The 14,901-nt window shown below is 49.4% G+C and overlaps 2 protein-coding genes across 3 annotated transcripts; both read right to left on the bottom strand.

The window, feature by feature from the left end:
- Window positions 1-95: 95 nt before the first annotated feature.
- On the bottom strand, window positions 96-5,541 carry pdzd3a (PDZ domain containing 3a). The gene is made up of 11 exons (XM_047035226.1): window positions 5,348-5,541; window positions 4,885-4,912; window positions 4,656-4,717; window positions 4,170-4,381; window positions 3,823-4,027; window positions 3,549-3,685; window positions 2,995-3,199; window positions 2,282-2,478; window positions 1,802-2,026; window positions 1,067-1,291; window positions 96-800 (listed from the first exon to the last, which is right to left on the bottom strand). The coding sequence occupies exons 1-11, from the start codon at window positions 5,439-5,441 to the stop codon at window positions 759-761; spliced, it is 1,632 nt and encodes a 543-aa protein (XP_046891182.1). The 5' UTR covers window positions 5,442-5,541; the 3' UTR covers window positions 96-758.
- Window positions 5,542-6,867: 1,326 nt separating this feature from the next.
- On the bottom strand, window positions 6,868-14,674 carry nlrx1 (NLR family member X1). Of its 2 annotated transcripts, none has more exons than XM_047035224.1 (10): window positions 14,147-14,674; window positions 13,386-13,507; window positions 13,004-13,160; window positions 12,138-12,754; window positions 10,774-11,930; window positions 10,192-10,488; window positions 9,152-9,238; window positions 8,323-8,574; window positions 7,952-8,159; window positions 6,868-7,829 (listed from the first exon to the last, which is right to left on the bottom strand). In XM_047035224.1, exons 3-10 carry the CDS (start codon window positions 13,119-13,121, stop codon window positions 7,695-7,697), a joined length of 2,871 nt encoding a protein of 956 aa, XP_046891180.1. In that variant the 5' UTR covers window positions 13,122-13,160; window positions 13,386-13,507; window positions 14,147-14,674; the 3' UTR covers window positions 6,868-7,694. The 2 variants fall into 2 exon arrangements, with proteins under 2 accessions (XP_046891180.1, XP_046891181.1); XM_047035225.1 differs by lacking the exon at window positions 14,147-14,674 and adding an exon at window positions 13,665-13,840.
- Window positions 14,675-14,901: the final 227 nt, after the last annotated feature.

Here is a 14,901-nt window from a genome sequence, read left to right as displayed (position 1 = left end):
ATCCTGCTCGAGCCGTGCCTCTGCCTATGGCTTCTGCTCGTCTCCTCAAGTTCTAACCCAAAATGTGACAAATACAAGCACCCCATGTGAATTGAAACGTATTTTTAATACAACCATGGTAGAATATAATTTAGAAAGATAACACAAATAACGTATACAAAATCATATCACACAAAATTAGATATTTCCCTTTAAAATCACAGTATAGGGCACATTTTTATTCAGTTGCATGTCTTTGGAAATCCATGGCTTTTGAAATGATGCATATCCATAACCTTGAATGACCTTGGTAAATCAGTGCGAAGATAGGCTACAATTATCATAGATCCTTAAAACCATGTCCGTGCTCACTCATTTTACCACATCCCAGTCTCCTGAGACACAAATAATTATAAACAGTGTAAAAACGGCTTGGGTCACATTAGGTGTAAACTCTTATTGAGCAGCACACAGCAGGCAGTTTCCAACAGCTTGAAGAACAATAGATGATGAGAGGAGGAGGAGGAGGGATGGACAGGAAAACAGTGTCAGACACTACTGTTGCCACTACGTGCTTTCACCACACAGTCTCTCTCCAGTGAAGTGGTACAGAGAGGTTGGCGTACATGGATCAAGTCCACCCTTCCTGTAAGCTATACATCTAAGTCTTCAGTGTGAAATTGTCTGCTGCCTTGGTATCTTGATATATTTGGTCCAATGAGATGCTAGGGTGTTCACGTGACGATGATAATTAGGTGAAGTTGCTTCTTAACATCCAATCATAAGGAAGCAATGGTGATTTTCTTAGAATTCTCTTTTACCTGCAACAATTGACAGATAAGAAAGATTATTCAGAAACCAAAAGTAAGCTTTGGAAGAGTGTGTGTGTGAGAGAGAACTAGAGTGGCTGTGTGTTGTGTGACAGAGATAGAAAGAGAAAGTGTGTGTGTGCACGTGTACTTGTACTTGTGTTTCTGTGTGTGTGAGAAAGAAAGAGAGTGTATGGATGTGTGTGAGAAAATATGCACCTGTGTTTGTCTATCTGTTTATGTGTGTGTGTGTGCGTGTGTGTTTGTGCACGTTATACCTGAGCACTGTGAATGATGAGGCCAGCTGTGATAGGCAGACCAGTCCTCTTGAGCTGCTCGTACCCTGACCTCTCCACCACCAGCATCCGGAGAGACGAGTCACTGTGCTTTATCATCAGCACCACCTCCTTGAAAAACTCTTCCTCCACGTTCTGTCCATTTACCTCCACCAGCACGTCCCCTTCCCACAGCCCTGCACGCTGTCCGGCGCTCCCTGGTACCACCTACAGGACAGACATGAAACTGCAGCCAAACATCCTAAACCTCATTTACACACCTGCGACTACAGGTTTGAGGGAGTAAACAGAAGCTGGTCGGTATGGAGAGTTGTTGACTTTAGACCTGACGGACGATAACTATTTAAGCATTATCACCAAAATGGGAGTCAGGTGGCTGAGCGGTTAGTAATCTGCTGTTGTCGAGCTAGTAATCTGAAGGTTGCCAGTTCGATTTCGGGCCATGCGAAATGATATGTCCTTGGGCAAGGCACTTCACCCTACTTGCCACGGAGGAAAGTCCCTGTACTTACTGTAAGTCGCTCTGGATAAGAGCGTCTGCTAAATGACTAAATTTTAAATTATTCTGACATTATTAGGCACCGGTAGAAACTGGAATTTTGCCATTTATGCATGTCTCTCTCCCTTTCTCTCTCTGTCTTGCTCTTTCTCGCTCTCTCTCACTCTCTCTCGCACTCTCTCGCACTAGATAAGGTTTAGGAAGTGCTGGAGCAGTACCTGGCTAATGAAGGTGCCTGGCTCATGCTGGACACAGCCCAGGTGGAACCCGAACCCAGACTCTTCTCTCTGTAGGACGCATAGTCTGGGGCAGGGCAGAGATGCATTGTGGGCCGGTGCACAATGCCCGTTGAGCAGCTGAGAGCAGCGGGATGCCGACCTCTGAAGCCCCTGCCTTCCAGGAGAGACCTGGTCCTCGTGGAACAGCAGAGGAGGAACGCCCAGCTGACGGAAGAGAGGAAACACATGAGGTCATATCTATCTCTCTATATTTATAGAACCAGGAGATGCGTGAAGGCACTACTGTACATGTTACTAACATGACCTTTTACTGTTCTGAACAGTCCTTGATTATGCACTAATATTTGTATGTTGCTTTGGATAGAAAGCCTCCACTTAATACCCCCCCCCCCCCCTCAGACACCAGGGTGTGAAGGTCTCTCCAGCCCTCACCTGATTGGAAGTATATTCAGCTCTCACCTGAGTGTAGAACTGTCGACCCTTCAGTGATATGGAGGTGAGGCTGACCCTCGGGCTGCCCTTCCTGACCCTGCGGACGATGTCCTCGTGCTCCAGGCACTCTGATGGCGTTCCGTTGACCGCCAGCAGCAGCTGGCCGTCCTGCATCCCCGCCTCCTCCGCCGGGCTCCCTGCATCCACCTCACGCAGGAAATGGACTGGGGCCGGTTGACAACACACAGCCAACAGTTAGTTGTGTTTGTGTGTCTGAGTGTGCGTGTATGAGTGATAGACAGAAATTATTTTCCATGGTATTACCACCTTGAGGTCTCAACACACACAATAAAAAAAAAGGTCACTTAGCATACCAGAGTTAATAGTAAACATTCTAGGTAAGAATGAGTGAAAGTCCATTGTAATCATTCACACAGAGTGTGGGTTCTGGGAACCAGGATCAGGCTGTATGAGTGTGTGTGTATGTGTGTGCGTGTGTGTATATGAGGAAAAGAGTGACTGTGTGTGAGAGAGAATGAGAGTGGGTGTGAAGTGTGGAGTGTGAAGTGTATGGGCCTGCTTGTGTGTGTGCGGGCCATTGTGTGTGTGTGTGTGTGTGTGTGTGTGAGTGTATGTGTGTGTGAGCGTATGTGTGTGTGTGTGTGAGAGCGTATGTGTGTGTGTGAGAGCGTATGTGTGTGTGAGAGCGTGTGTGTGTGTGTGTGTGTACAGACTCTCACCGATGCATCCTGAAGGCAGCCTCTCCTGGCGCAGCAGGAAGCCGTAGCCGTCGGCCCCCATGGTCAGGTGGATGGTCCTGGGCCTGTGAGGCAGGTGGTGGGGCTCGGCCAGACAGGGCTGGACGGCCAGCTTCCGTCTGGCGTAGCTGGACTCACTTTCAGCATCGATCACCAGCAAGGTCACAGAGTCACTGCCTCTCTTCACCTGAAGGAGGAAAACATGGAGAATAAGGAAATATGGGTGAACTCATCTGCAGGCATCAATAGTTTTACTGCCAACACAATAGTTATAGACTGTTTTGTCATTTGTTGAATAGTAAAAGCATAATATACATACAATAGGTTCTAAAGACTATACCAGGCCTAAATCAGAAAGGTGTAAAACACGTACCAGTAGTTTGAATAGTAATGAGTAATCTAACATGGTGGGCATCATGACATAGCTGTGTCTGAACCCTCTCGTTTATTTATCCACCAATTTCTACTCTTGACACACTTAAGGTTGGAGGGACCAAATGCATATAGCTCATTTATGATGAGTCTGAGGCTCGTACCATTCTGTTGAGGGCGGAGTGTGTGAGGGTGGATACCATGGTGCCGTTGATCCACACCAGCCTGTCTCCGCTGCGGACCCCTGCCCTCTCCGACGGCCCGTCGCTCGTTGGGCTCAGCATATACCTGCCTCTCTGGCCTGCGACACCCACAGGGTCAAGGGTCACACTGGGCCAGCCACAACATCAGTGCTCTCTCACCCAGGGGGTTCATTTAGAAAACTTTTGCAAAATACAGAAAGTGCTGACAGAGTTCAGATGGAGAACCAGCTGTTACCTTCTATAGGGGTGAGGCTGATGCCCAGGCCCAGGACAGGGTCTCTGGTGACGTGGCAGAGTCTGGGTCTGGAACAACCCTTCCCTCGGTGCTCCCTGGCCAGAGCCTGCAGGTCCAGCCCCCTGGACACAGCCTCTTCGTACTCCTCTTCCTTCAGAACAAGCAGGACCAGCTGCAAACCGCAAAACTCGACCTTCTGAATCACCTGGCAACCCAAACCAGAGGAGTGAGATCCTCTCCTCATCTCCAGTGCTCCAATGACTCTGTTCTGACTCTCTCCTTCCATCCTATGGACACCAATCTGATTGTCGCCTGTGGGAAGAACCACTTCTCATTCACATCCTCACCTTGAAGAACTCCATGTTTTCTACAAACTCCTCGTTGACCTCCAGCAGTCTGTCTCCGTCCCTGAGGCCGCTTATCCCTGCGGGGCTCCAGGGCCCCACTTGCCGGACTACATACCCCCTCCGGTCCCTCTCCACCCTCAGGCAGAAACCAAAACTCTGGCCCTCCTGACGGCTCAGCTGGCATAACCGAGGCACCGGGGTCCGGTCTGGCTCTGAGGAGGAAGGAAGACATGGTCCGACACATTGGACTGGACCACTGGACAGGACTAGAGTAGACTAGACCGGACTGAACGGAAATGGACCAGACTAGACTCGACTATACTACCCTGAACAAATTCTAGACAAGACTGGACTATTCTGGACTGAACTATTCTAGACTGGACTATTGTAGAATAGACTAGACTGGCTTGGTGGTGGAGATGCTATCAAAGACAAGCAGTCTATCCGTGGCCATCCTTGAGTCCTCGTCATGCCAGTTCAGCGTACCTGGATCATCAGATATGACCAGTGCTGGGTTGTCTATGCCCTCCTTAGGGTTAAAGGTGAATCTACAGAGAGGAAAAGGTAAAACAGGGATTAGTTAGGCTTAGTTTCATGAATGACAACATTATGTTTGGCTTCACCTGAAGAGATTACATAGATCATGTTTGCTGTTGTGTAAATAGTCTCCCCTCAGGGCCCATGGAAACAAGATGAGGATGTTGACAGAGCTTACCGCGGAAACTCCATGTCATTGTCCACACCTGTAAGGATGACAGATACAGTCAGACATGACTACTGGGGTTACAACCACATCCACCTTCCTCCCTCCGATTGCCTCTCCGAACTGGACGTGACCATCGCTTCCTGTTTTTCCCTCCTCCTGCTCCACTTTGTCTTTGTCCTCCTCCTTGTCTTCCTTTACCTCATCAGCAGGCTGACCTGGTCAGTCTGATCGATCATCTCTCTTTTTAGCAACAGAGGAATGTCCCTCTCAGGCTACAAGGACGTCACAGGAGACCCTGCCGAGGGACCCGTTAGCCCCTCCTCCCCTCACCCTTCACCTTGCCCTGCTGTGCTAAGGTCAGTCTTGTATTTCCTGCTCCGCTCACTGTTGTGCACAGACGCACGGAATAGAACGCTGGCAGAGCAAAGAACGCCAATACAACTAGACTCCCAAGTAAAACACAAAACACTACCTGCAAAGATCCACGCGGCTACTGTTCCATGTGTTCCACATGTCACCCTCTGGTTGAGACACCGGGCTTCATGTGTCCTGTTGTAATATCCCATCAGACTAGGCTAAACTTTAGCTTGTAGCAGGGAAGGGACTCGCAGCATGCCTGGATCGTTCCAGGCATTTCTCATTTGTGTATAGAATTCCTCCCCTCCTTCCCAGCTCAATTGTATACGCACACAGGCACACACCACACACAGACACAAATAACACCACACACACACGCACGCACACACACACACACACACACTACAGGGAAGGAACAGGTCCGCAGAGAAGGCAAGGCTGTCATTCTGTAAAAGTAAATATCTTCCAGCTCATGTTTCCTGGTATCTGCTGACTGACGCTTTTCTGCAGGAACAGAAGCTTCAATCTCAGGTTCTATATAGGTGGAGAAATCCACCCTGCTCAGCACTGATGGTACTGTGAGATTCTGAGACAGCACAGGGTTGGGTCCTGAGAACTAAGTGGCACGAATGAGACCAGAACTAGATCGTTCCAGTGAACATTTCATCACATCCACCTCTCATTATCAGCCTTTACCTCAGAGCAGCAGAGCCAGTGTTGACTCTTGATCTCCTGATGAAACCCCAGCCTCATGACGATGACCACAGATGAAGGCTAAACTACGTATTAGTTGTACCCTGATATTCAAACCCAACACCATGCTGTCTCCGACCATCCCCTGCCTAAAGTGGGAAACAAATCCCTTCTGAACTGAGATAACTCAGTCTTCTGTGTAAACAAATCAAATACTTGTCCTGCCTTTATGTCTTCAACCATTGCTGTTAACAGTAAGTATGTGGTCTCATTAAAAACACATGCACACCGTGAACACACACACATACCGTGAATATATACACACACACACATAGTGAATACACACATACTGGAGACATTGGGACCCTTACCTCCAGTGTACTTCATGGTGCTGGTGCCCTGGCTGTCTGTCTGGTAATGGTTAGAAGAATGTTGTGTTGGGTTGTGCGAGGTGCAAGGTGCACAGGCGAGAAGGGGCATAAAGACTGTTAAGCAATGACCTGAGATGGTAGTCTCAACTCTCTCTCTTTACTTCCCTCCTAGTGGACTGGGCCTGGGTTTAATGTTTAATCTGGCCTAGCTGAGTGACGAAGACTAACTGAGACTAAGACTGGGTGTGTGTTTGTGTGCTTGTTGCATGCGTGCTTACGTGTGTGTGGGCAGGTGTTTAGAATCCATCACAACAATCCAGAGGCCGTCTTACGTAACTGTATGATCACAGCCAAGGTTTCTGATGCTGGCCAGCTGATGGGCGCTGGAATAGGAGCCCTCAGAGCTGAGCCATGTCTATCCCTGTCATCAGCTGTTAATGCAGTTAATGAATGTTATACTGGAGGACAGACAATAGTTAAGACCTGATTAATACAGTCATGTACATACACATCAGTCAGACCATCTGATTAGGTAGACAGTAGTAGGAAACGAATGAGGACGAGGAGGGGATTTGATTTGGAAACTGTCTTTTAATTATTCATAAGTTATTATGAAGAATCAATATATTCCTTTCACAGCACCAACACAAAGCCAGCATTTTGCTTGGGATGCTCATTAAACATGTACAGTACTAGTTAGTCAGGGGAAACACAGTTATGGCTTGATCTGGGCTGAGTTAAGCCCGAGCTGCCCTCCAGGAAGTAAAGGACTCCACATAGGAAGTATATTCTGAAGAACATAACAAAAGCATGATGAGGCAGTTTGATCCAATACCGTAATGTAATCTCTTCCATAAATACTTCCTACTGAGAAAAATATAGTTTTTTGTTTTGTCCCTTATCAATATTAACAATTCATAAATGTTCAATTCAAGTCAAATCTGAGAAATAACATGCACAAGCACAAATACAATGTTCATACATGACACTAACAGTGTCTGCATATAATATCAAGGTGCGTATTCACATACAGAGACAGGACAAGGACCAAAAGGAGAGCAGGCACTTGCATTCTCAAACAATAACCTCTGCTACGTTTGCATAGATATGGAAACTTTCCTTGTGAATTTGAATCCTATCACTACCTCAATGCTTGTGTCTGAACACTGGAAGACTAGGACCAAAAAGTTACTCACGAAACACCATAACATCTTTTCTTTTGAAGAGTCTGCTAAATTACCAGTAAAACTCCAGATTCATAGCCTAGCTCTTTCCACACATCTCAAAGTAACACCTACACTGCTTTGTTGTGATCCTTATAGTCAGCGTCCACTGTAAGAAACACAGGATTAGTCTGTTCCTTAGAAACACACACTGTGCTCTTCTTGTTCTTTTGCGCTACTTGGCAGGGGGCATGTCCTTGTCCAGCATGCGCAGGGTCTCTCTAATGCCTCTCTCGACACGCAGGAAGTGCAGTCTCTTCAGGAAGCTGCTCTGCTGTCTCCGCCCCCATTCCAGATCCTTCAGGAACACCTGGGAGGAGCCAAGCATCGTCACAGCGTCACGTTTCGAACGTGGAGCAGTTAAGCAACCGTTACAGAAATCACCACCCTGATTCAAGTCGAAATCTTATCTTGAAATCTAAGTGGCATCACCTGCAGCTGATCCCGCACGCGGCCCCGTTCCCACGACGACGCGTTCTCCCGGATGACGGTCAGGATGGGGTGCCAGTCCTCAGAGAGGTCCGCCCCCTCTGTCACCGAGGCGAGGACCTTGACGTGGCGGGCGACGGCCCCGGCTGCGTCTCCGCCCCGGACGTAGAGAGACTGCTTCCCTCCGTCACTCAGAGGGTTCAGGTACAGGCTGGGGGCGGAGGAGACAGGCGGTACACACACTACGGTTGAATCTCTCTCTCCCCCACACAAACACTCAGCTGACTATGTCTTTCACATACACATCTGGCATCTCTCTCCCACACACACACACTTGCTGTACTGTGTGTAAGATGGGGTGTGTCTATCCTTACTGTACTGTGTGAATGCTGGGGTGTTCTCTGCAGGCATCCACCAGGGTCAGAGCAGCGTTGTCCCCTATGTTGTTGTAGGCCACGTTGAGCTCCTGCAGTCGGGTGTGTTTGTGCAGCATCCCAGCCAGCTCCAGAGCCCCCCGGTCCCCCAGGCCTGTGTGCATCAGAGACAGCTTCTGGAGGGAGTGGTTCCCCGACAGGGCCTCCAGGAGGCAGGAGGCCCCAGACTCCAGCAGCGGGTTATCACACAGCCTGGGAAGGAGAGCATGGGGCTGGGTCAACATCCAGACTGGAGGGAGGGAAGGAGGGAGGCACTGTCTCTCGGCTAGGCCCCTGTTCTACTTGGGTCTACTCTGGAAGATACTATTCTTGAGATGGGACTGTGTTGGCATGACCCTTCAACATTCAGTTGGATCAGTTGTGCTTCTGTCTTTCTCAGCAAGTTATCAATGATTAGTGCAGTTGAACTCAGCAAAATTAAAAGCATTGCTTTAATCTAAAAGAAATTAGGGCCGTTTGATTGACAGCTCACTACTTCCATGTCTGTGGGTTCAAATCACATCCTCTGACCAGTACTACAGTACCTCTTGGATGAAGACCAGTAGAGTAGAGGAGAACTTAGACCTGTAGGCCTTCAGTACATGAGCCCTGTCCTACATCAGAGCAGGATCTACAGTAGGTCTACAATAGAAGCCTTACGCTATGTCAGAGAATCCCAAGAGTAGGCTTACATAGGAGGCCTGTCCTACATCTCACCACCACATCTGAACCTACCTGGGCCCTGTCGGTCAGGCAGGGGAGCAGAGGGGTTAGAGGAACAGAGTCTTACTGTAGTGATCTAATAGAGCTGTCGGGGTCTAGTAGCAGATCCCTCAGTAGCACGCAGGAGTCAGGACCCAGGCTGTTAAACTGGAGACTGGGAGAAAGGCAAACACAGCTATCACACACACACACACTCACATGCGTTATCTAGTCACGCATGGAACTCACAAACACAAGTCGAAACACAACCCCAAAAAACATGATTAAACACAGGACTGAGTGTAAATGGGGAAGTCCATCTGGGCTGTCCCATCATGCTCATTCTCCACGGTGATGAGGGGGGTCGGTCTGGGTGACCTGTTCAAACTAGTAGATCGTCCCACAGAACCACAGAGGTTCCATAACACAGCTCTGTGATCCTGGACCTGTTGTGTGTATGAAGTGGTACCGTTAGACCTCCTTACCAACACCAACACATCAATGTACCGGAGGGCAAATCAACATGCATGAGTTGTATGGTATGCTTTAGTCTCTCAGACTGCAAGCTAGGACTGGTTTATGCTGACAACACACCTACTGTACCTGAGGGGGAAATGGAAGTCACCGGATGGTTCAAGTTGAGAGATGGATCGAGTTAGGATTTGACACGATGGCTTGCAATTAATGGTTTTAGCAGTCACTTGTTGACTCACAAACATTTATTAGCAACGCTGGCAAAGATGGCCGACATCGCTGCATGTTTGGGCCCCCCATTGGTCACATGGAGGGTCGGGTTTGGAAAATTCTAGATGAGGGTTAGGTGTGTCACATTACCAGCCAAGAGATGATAAATGTAAACGCAAGCATTCAGGATCCACACAACACCCCTTCAAAAATGTGAAACGCTTAAACTGCCGTTTAAATGAATAATGACGGCTAACATGAGAAGGGAATGATGGTCGATGGTCAATTACTAAATATATAATAACCAATCAAATGTTATGAAACTCATTCCTAGAAAAGATTGAAATACTCCTCAAAGATTTACACGGATGATCAACAGTTAGCACCTCCACCAGCATCAATCCCCAAAAAACATGTGTGTGTGGGTGTGTGAGTGTGTCTCACTTGAGGTGTTGAGTGTGTTTGAAGGCAGGCCAGAGCATCTTCAGCAGGTTGCGGGTCAGGTGACAGGAAGACAGGTCCAGGGTGTCGAGCAGGAAGCTGGGTGGGGCGCAGTCGAGCACAGAGTTCAGTACAAAGCACTTGAGGGGCGTCATGCGCACGTTGGACAGCCGCACGGTCCGTACGGAGGAGATGACCTCGGCCGTGAGCCGGGGGTTCTGGAACTCATACAGCAGCACCAGCAGGTCCATCAGCTCCTCAGGGGGCTGCTGTTTGGAGATCTCCCGGACCAGGTACTTCCTGAGATGAGATCACATCACATTAGATTAGACTACATCACATTAGATTAGACTCGATTCCATGAGATCGCATTAGATTCCATTCGATTAAATCACATTATACTAGATTGAATCCAGACACATTCAATTTGAATCACATTAGATTACTAAACATTGCCTATTTTAAAAGCATACAGTAATTTGTATAGACCCGATAATAACCTATGGAGCTCAGTGTAACCCATGATATGAGTTCATCTGAGGATGTGATCATCGTGATGACCAGAGTGAGGGTTATGGTTGTCACCTGAGTGTGTGTGTGATCTGTGACACTGTGGTGCTCTTGATGTTGCAACCCAGCTGCTGCAGCAGCACACGGTTCCCATAATGCAACAGCCCGCCCATGAAGATGGGGTAGAGCTCCAAGGCCTTCCTGTCGTCCCGGTGACGAGGCTGGGGGCCATGGACTCCCAGCAGGCTCTGCTCCACCTGGTCCAGCACGTCTTCGTTGAAGCTGTCCTCGGTACGGAACATCTCTTCGGCCAGCGTCCGAGCGATGTGGCCCTTGCTGAGGTTACTGACGCGCTCAAACAGCCGGGGAAAGAGCTTGAGCAGGTTGAATATGGCAAAGATGCGGAGCGGGATGAACTTGGACAAGATGTTGAACAGAGCGTTGACGTCCTCGCCGGCCTGGCCTATGGCCTCCGACACCTGCTTGGTCACCTTCTCCAGGGCGGTCTTGTTCTCCCCCAGGACCACGTACAGAGCTGCCAGGTACTCCTGCATGGCCGGCACCGCAAACACGTAGCGTTTCTCCTCGTCCGGGTCCGCCGCGCCCGACGCCACGCAGGGAACGAGGAAGAAGTCCAGGACGTCGGTGCGGAACACGGCCAGCTGCTGCAGCTCCTCGTCCGTCTTGGTCGTCCCGCCCACCCACTGCTCCAGCTCCTCCTCCAAGAAGGACGTGCGTTTCTTGGACACGCCGTCGAACGCCATCTTGCCCACGGTGCGGACCACGTGCAGCATCAAGGAGTTCTGCTGCTCCTGGGGGGACTCGCTCCCGGGGCCCACGTGCAGCACCTCCCCGCCAAAGTTGAGCCTGAGGAAGCTGGTGTAGATGCCGGTGAGCGTGCGGATGGGCGCGCCGGCGTCCGTGAAGTGCAGGAAGTGGAGCGTGGCACAGGTGAGCCAGCAGTAGGAGGGCAGGAAGCAGGCGGCTGCTAGCTGGCTCTCTCTCTGCAGGTTGAGGTACAGAAGCTGGATGAGGGCCTGGGCCTCCCTGTCCAGCCCCGGTCCTGGCCCCTCGCCCTGGTTCGCCTCTCGGCTCTGCTGCAGCAGCCGGCTGGTGAAGTAGGCCCGCTGGCGCTCGGGGTCCCTGAAGCCACAGATCTGGGCGTAGCGACTCACGTACTTCTTGGGGATGCGGTCCAGAGCAGACAGGCGGGTGGTCACCAAGACGCTGGCCTGAGAAGACAGAGATGTGTTTTAAAAAACACAGGAAGTATCGTAAGGTACTCTCACTATCACAGAACTCCTCACAACACCATCCCTCTGCTATATCACCAGAGTGTACACCCTCTGCCCCTCACCAGACCCTGACCCATCCTCCTATGAACTTACAGGGAGCCTTACCCTCACAATAACCACTAGGGGGTGCTACTGGGCCCTCACCTCAGGCAGCAGGTACTTGCGCAGCAGGTTGACCACCACAGCCCCTGACGGCTGCGGCTCGTTGGGGTCGCTGCACAGCTCGTTGGAACCGATCCGGAAGTCCAGCTTCATTTTCTCCATGCCGTTGAACAGGAAGAGGACGTCTCGGGCCTGGCTCCCCTCTCCGCTCAGCAGGGGGGTCTTCTTCAGGTGCAGATACTTCCTGCCCACCAGGTCCCTCAGAGAACACGCCCGGCCCAGCCGAGACAGGTCCTCGCAGGAGAACGGCACCACCAGCCTGAATTGGGTCAGGCTGGTACCGGCGCACCAGTCCAGAACCAGCTTGCGGACCACGGTGCTCTTCCCGGTCCCCACTGCCCCATAGAGAAGCACGTTCAGCCCCCGTTCCTGGGCCCCTACCCCCTCGAACAGCTGCTCCACGGTGACGGAGGGGCTGGGAGGGGCCGCGGCCTGGCCGGGGAGGCTGAGGTGGGCCCGTCGCTCCTCTGGGAGTGTCTCCAGGATCAGGGGGTCAACGTGCATGGTCTCTGGGGTGAAATAGCCCCCAAACTGCTTCTCCTCCTGGGGAAGGTGGCTGAACCATAACACCAGCTTCCTCTTATGGGTCTCTATGGGATCTGGAGGAAGGATGTAAACATATTACTGAAGATGTTTGGATATAACCTTACATATTATCGTGTGTTTATAACAGGTACAAGGTTCACTATAGTAAAAGCTCAAAGCCAGTTCTCTAATGACGGCATGCAGCAGACTTTAAAACGTTGGCCCTGACCTGCGTGACTAAATGAGGCAGCTCTCTAGAGAGACATCCCTTCCCCCAATCCAAAACATTACCTGCTGTGATGAATTTGTCATGGCTCAGTTACCTGTCTCTGTGCTGCTGGAGCAGAAGCACCTGGCGTGTTGGTTGCTCGGCTCTCTGACAGCTCTGAAGAGTCTCCATTCTGCCCTAAGCACACTGGAACCCCTCAGGTATAGCTCCATTGTCCTGAGTGGATAGTTGGGTGGGTGGAGGCTATCCTTCTACAAGGGAAAATGGGGGTCAGAGGTATATAAAAGGCAGTACCTGTGCTGTTTCTTATTCTAGGGATTAAATAGTCTGAGAAACACTTGTCTTGTCACTGTGTATGAACATCAAACAAGAGAACAAGCTGGTACTGGTTCAGCAATAAGGGCCTCACCTCAGGCGAATAGTTTATAAAACTTGACATGCAAAAAAACTATCCTTTACCAACTAACATGACTTACTTTTACCCAGCTAACCACACATCCCTCAGAAACCTGTAAATCCTGTTGCTGTTGATCTTGGTCTGGTCGTGTCCTGCTCTTAAGGTGTCCACCTTACTGCAACACCATCTCCCAGCCACAGCCTGTAACATGATACAGTTAGTTACAGAAGTTAAAACCTGCTCTGGATGGTATCACTAACTTAGAAAAAAAAAACAGGAAGTGTTTTGCACCCTGAGAGCTACCCTAGAAAACCACAGAGAGATGCAACTCAACAGATGTACCAAAATGTTTACTCACATAGCATAGAAGAAAACCAAATACACCATAGTTGATCACTTCATTGTTTCCTCTCTTTCCTCCTCTCCTGTCTCTTATCTCCTCTAATCTCTCGAGGGTGTGTCCAGACTTATCTTATCACTAGGTCTCCTGTGTTCAGCCACTGGCTTACCACAGAACGGTCAATCAGATAGGCTGAGTCATCATTTACATGAGATCAGGTGACACCCAAAACACTGTTCAACACCTCCCTTTATCTACCTCTTCTTCACTCTAATTTAACTTCTCACAGTACTTCAGGGAATCTTGGCATCACATATTTGGTTTGTATTCCACAATAGGGCAAACCGACTCTACAAGTGTGGCTTATTGTAGTGACAGCTTTAGAACCGTCACGATTGTTAACTAGCCAGTGTCTTTTCTCAACGACATGAAAGAGACAGACTGACACAAGTGTTTAACAACAGTAGACCAGTTCCACAACATTACAATAACAAACTTACCCGGTTCACAGAACAATGTATACGTGAACGGTGTGCATTTCAATCATTTCGATTGCTACCGAGAAAACACTTTGGAGTTATCGGTCTAAACATCTGCTTGCTTTCTTGGTCCTGCAGTTGCAGGTAAATTCCATGCGAGTACGCAAAATGTAGGCTACATGCCCACGACAAGCCACGGAGGACAAAAGGGTGTGGGACTAAAAAGTATCGGGAGGATATCTAGGCTACACGAGACGACATTTGTCTGTCTGGTGAACAGTTCAGCTGTATTGGCATGCTGTCCCGAGTTCCGGGAGTCACTATATGTCCAACGTCAAGAACATAACGTAACCTTTACAGTTAGACGCTCAATGTGACCTTTTCATTGCAGATATCCGTCCAGATTTGCGTAAATGATTATAATAAAAGTATGAGGAAGACAGATCCGGTAGTCTGTCATTTAACTAATGTTATTAGGTTGCAACAAGAAACGCAGCCGGCCGCACGACAGCCTGTGTTGGTTTGTCTACCGTGCGTGCCTACGTCGCTGCGCACACCAACTCACCACATTATGTAACAAATCGTACAAAAAAAGCCGTAAGTGCAAATTCGCATTACTGTACTGCTAAACTTTCTCGAAATGTTGGTGGACCGGCCGGCAGAGAGAATTACAGAGCTGCAGTACTGTGCTTGTAGCTATAAACTGGACATTCAGCGTGAAAATATGTTGCTAGCTTGCTGAGCACAGAAATAGCCTGACAAAAGATGACAAAACA

This window comes from Hypomesus transpacificus, chromosome 15, assembly GCF_021917145.1.
Source record: "Hypomesus transpacificus isolate Combined female chromosome 15, fHypTra1, whole genome shotgun sequence".
NCBI lineage: Eukaryota > Metazoa > Chordata > Actinopteri > Osmeriformes > Osmeridae > Hypomesus > Hypomesus transpacificus.
The sequence above is the reverse complement of the archived record's forward strand: the minus strand, read 5'-3'. Positions and strand labels throughout refer to the sequence as shown.

Excerpts from the sequence above, each read along its gene's own strand:
- pdzd3a (XM_047035226.1), bottom strand. The coding sequence starts at position 5,441 with ATGGGATATTACAACAGGACACATGAAGCCCGGTGTCTCAACCAGAGG. Across the intron at positions 4,913-5,347 it reads AGCCGCGTGGATCTTTGCAG|GTGTGGACAATGACATGGAG; the intron begins GTAGTGTTTTGT and ends TCATCCTTACAG. Across the intron at positions 801-1,066 it reads TCATCATTCACAGTGCTCAG|GTAAAAGAGAATTCTAAGAA; the intron begins GTATAACGTGCA and ends CAATTGTTGCAG.
- nlrx1 (XM_047035224.1), bottom strand. The coding sequence starts at position 13,121 with ATGGAGCTATACCTGAGGGGTTCCAGTGTGCTTAGGGCAGAATGGAGA. Across the intron at positions 8,575-9,151 it reads AGCTCTATTAGATCACTACA|GCTGTGTGATAACCCGCTGC; the intron begins GTAAGACTCTGT and ends TCTCCTTCCCAG. Across the intron at positions 8,160-8,322 it reads CCCAGCATTCACACAGTACA|CCTGTACCTGAACCCTCTGA; the intron begins GTAAGGATAGAC and ends CTCCGCCCCCAG.